Genomic DNA, 2,768 nt, shown 5'->3' on the forward strand with positions numbered 1-2,768 from the left:
AGTCGCCGCCGGCGACCGCTGAGGCAGTACCTGTCATTGCCTATCAGGACATATACCCGACTCCCAACTGTGTCGAACAATGCCGCAACCCGAAGTATACGACCACTTTGAGAGAGTAAAGGAAGGCTAAGCTAAGTCAAATTTATCGAGTTTATCATTCTCAGTGATCGTCATTTCATGTTGGAATCCTCTCCTTATCACTACTCTGTGAACGATGCTAAGAATGCTATCAGGACCGATGGCCCAGTGGGACCGATCCACTTCTGTGATCCCAACATTAACTTTGATCAGGTTTCGGCTTCTTTCACTGTTTACGAAGATTTCCTAGCCTACAAGTCCGGTGTATACAAGCATACTTCTGGTTCATATCTCGGTGGACATGCTGTGAAGATAATTGGTTGGGGTGAGAAGAGTGGACAAGCTTACTGGCTTGCCGTGAACTCCTGGAATGAAGACTGGGGTGACAAAGGCCTTTTCAAGATAGCCCTCGGAAACTGTGGAATAGATGATGACCTGCTTGGTGGTACACCTAAGGTCTGAGTGGATCTCCTCCATTGTGGACGTGCACTGGATGAAACCCATCACATTCGAATCAGGACGATTTTCTTTCGTCCATAGTCATTTTCTTCTTGGCAGCATGAAGTCTTATATACTTCTCGCATCGGTTGGATGTGAATGAATGGCTGATTGCTGGAACTTTTCAACAGAAGTCATCTAGAGACTCTTAAAGAGATGGTAAGTCGTATATTCAGTCCATTCCGACTCTCCCGACCTATGCTTATTGAGTTACTAGTATCGTACGGTATGCGGCTGAGTCCGTGGCGAACTTCTCCATGCTTCGCTTTGTGCCCCCTCTTCATTCTGGCTCTTTAGATCTCTTGAGAAGATAATCACCTCTCTAATATAGGTACCATGCCTGGTATGGAAATGGGCCTGTTTCCGGGTTTGCGGCCAATTCGTAACGGTAGATATGCAACTATAATTTCTTTCAACGTTGGGCTCACCGTGACATTCAGCGCCTCCAAAAACGCCAGCATTCAGGATTTCAAGCCCAATACTTATTCGCAATGAGTCGCTATACATATACTTGTAGTATATGTAGCCACAGCTGCCTTCAAAAACAGTCGTTTCCCGCACTCCGTAACGGAATCCCTATTACAGACGGCATGGTGGGAGCAGTACGTCTCTTAGTGGCACTGTTTGGAACCATCGGGAGCGTAACTGCCTACCCGAGAATTAGTGAATTTCATAATTATCTAGCGCGATTTTTGGAAGTGTGTGCCACTGGATCACCATGACACCTGTCAATTAGATTTGGACTTGTCCCTCGTCATAAACTCGCCGAGGCTCACGGGATTGTCCAACATTGCGATAGGTCAGTCGCTGCTCACCCTCACTCACACTGGAAGAGAATAGCACGATACCACACATTATTTGCTAATGTGTTCCCAAGGAGAATGAATTATGTGATGAAAGTGCCGATGACCGTAAAGCATTTGAGTTGCGTCTACGGGAGATGGCTATATGAGAATGTTGTTCATGACAAGATGCTGTGTTGTTAGCAGAAATTATTGACTTTTATGAACAGTATGCTAATTCTCTCAATGTGCACACTGTACTATAGCGAATAGTGATACAATGAATCATTAATTGTGAGTTACGATAAGCGAGAAGAGACCGAGCTCCACACACTCGCGCGTCAAGAGCGCGCGAGCTCCGCCCCTTCTCCGAGAAGGCCTAGTTTTACACCTCATCTAAACTGTCAATATCCCGTATGGAATACAGAGTATCTATTGGATGCTTTCTAATACCAGAATCCAGCAGATTGTATCAATCCCTGCAGTAAAATTACTTCCTCTATCGCTTTTATCGCACACCATTAGCTCTCGCTTATTCGTGATCGATCATCGATCACCATCACGAATATTCAGCTGAAAATATATGTACATCCATCATCGATGTATGCATATTTTCAGCTGAATATTCGATAAGGATTCAATGTAGATTGAATCTCAATCTTAATCTGAATCATAGTTCATTGAACTTGCTTAGATGAGACAGAGCAGACATCAGCAATTACTTGTTCCATTTTTAAGATATTATGATAACGCCAAAAGTGCTGTTGTAATTTGATAGGCGATAAACTGTGTAAAATAGTGGAAGAAGCATTGAGGGAACAAGCAACGGCTGAGAAGTTGCACGCTGAGGAAAGGGCTCTGAAGGATGAATGTCGGTCGCAGCCTGCGACTCGCAGGAACCACTTGTCGCTCGTGCATCCTTTGATATAGAAAGAAGTCTATTCTATCAAGAAATTAACTAGCTAATCTGAAGGAAATGTGGTATGAGTCGTATGATATACGACATGTGTCGGTAAGAAATCGTCACCGACAATATCAAAATTCTGAGGACATTTAGGGACATTCTTGTTGGTTTCTGCGCACTTCTACCCTAGCTCGTTTGTGAACTTCTATGATTAGTGAGGAAACTCTTGAGCTCAGCTGAGCAAAGCGATCATATTTTCCAACACTGTTCTTTCCCGAAATATCATTCTTGTCAGTCGTGCATGATCTGGCCAAGGTGACAGTGATGAACGAGAAACTTGAGAAACTGTGCAAGGCGTTACACGAAGAAAACAGGAGAGTCCGCGAGGAAGCGGAGACGATTACTTCACGTATGTGAGAGATGAGCGACGAATGCACTACGAGACACATAGCCTGACATATACCACAGACAGAAGGAACACCTGAATTTCAATATGGGCTGCCTTT

The 2,768-nt window shown here is 44.2% G+C and overlaps 1 protein-coding gene across 1 annotated transcript in view; it reads left to right on the forward strand.

Annotated features, from left to right (window-relative positions):
- Positions 1 to 540, forward strand: part of Pmar_PMAR026466 (cathepsin B, putative) — a gene marked incomplete at both ends in the record, with an annotated part of 1,807 nt that extends 1,267 nt beyond the window's left edge. The window contains 3 exons of the mRNA XM_002776106.1: positions 28 to 115; positions 165 to 246; positions 292 to 540. Coding sequence (XP_002776152.1) covers positions 28 to 115; positions 165 to 246; positions 292 to 540 — 419 coding nt within the window. The remainder of the gene's footprint in view (positions 1 to 27; positions 116 to 164; positions 247 to 291) is intronic.
- Positions 541 to 2,768: the final 2,228 nt, after the last annotated feature.

Source organism: Perkinsus marinus, assembly GCF_000006405.1.
Source record: "Perkinsus marinus ATCC 50983 genomic scaffold scf_1104296954446, whole genome shotgun sequence".
NCBI classification, from domain to species: domain Eukaryota; phylum Perkinsozoa; order Perkinsida; family Perkinsidae; genus Perkinsus; species Perkinsus marinus.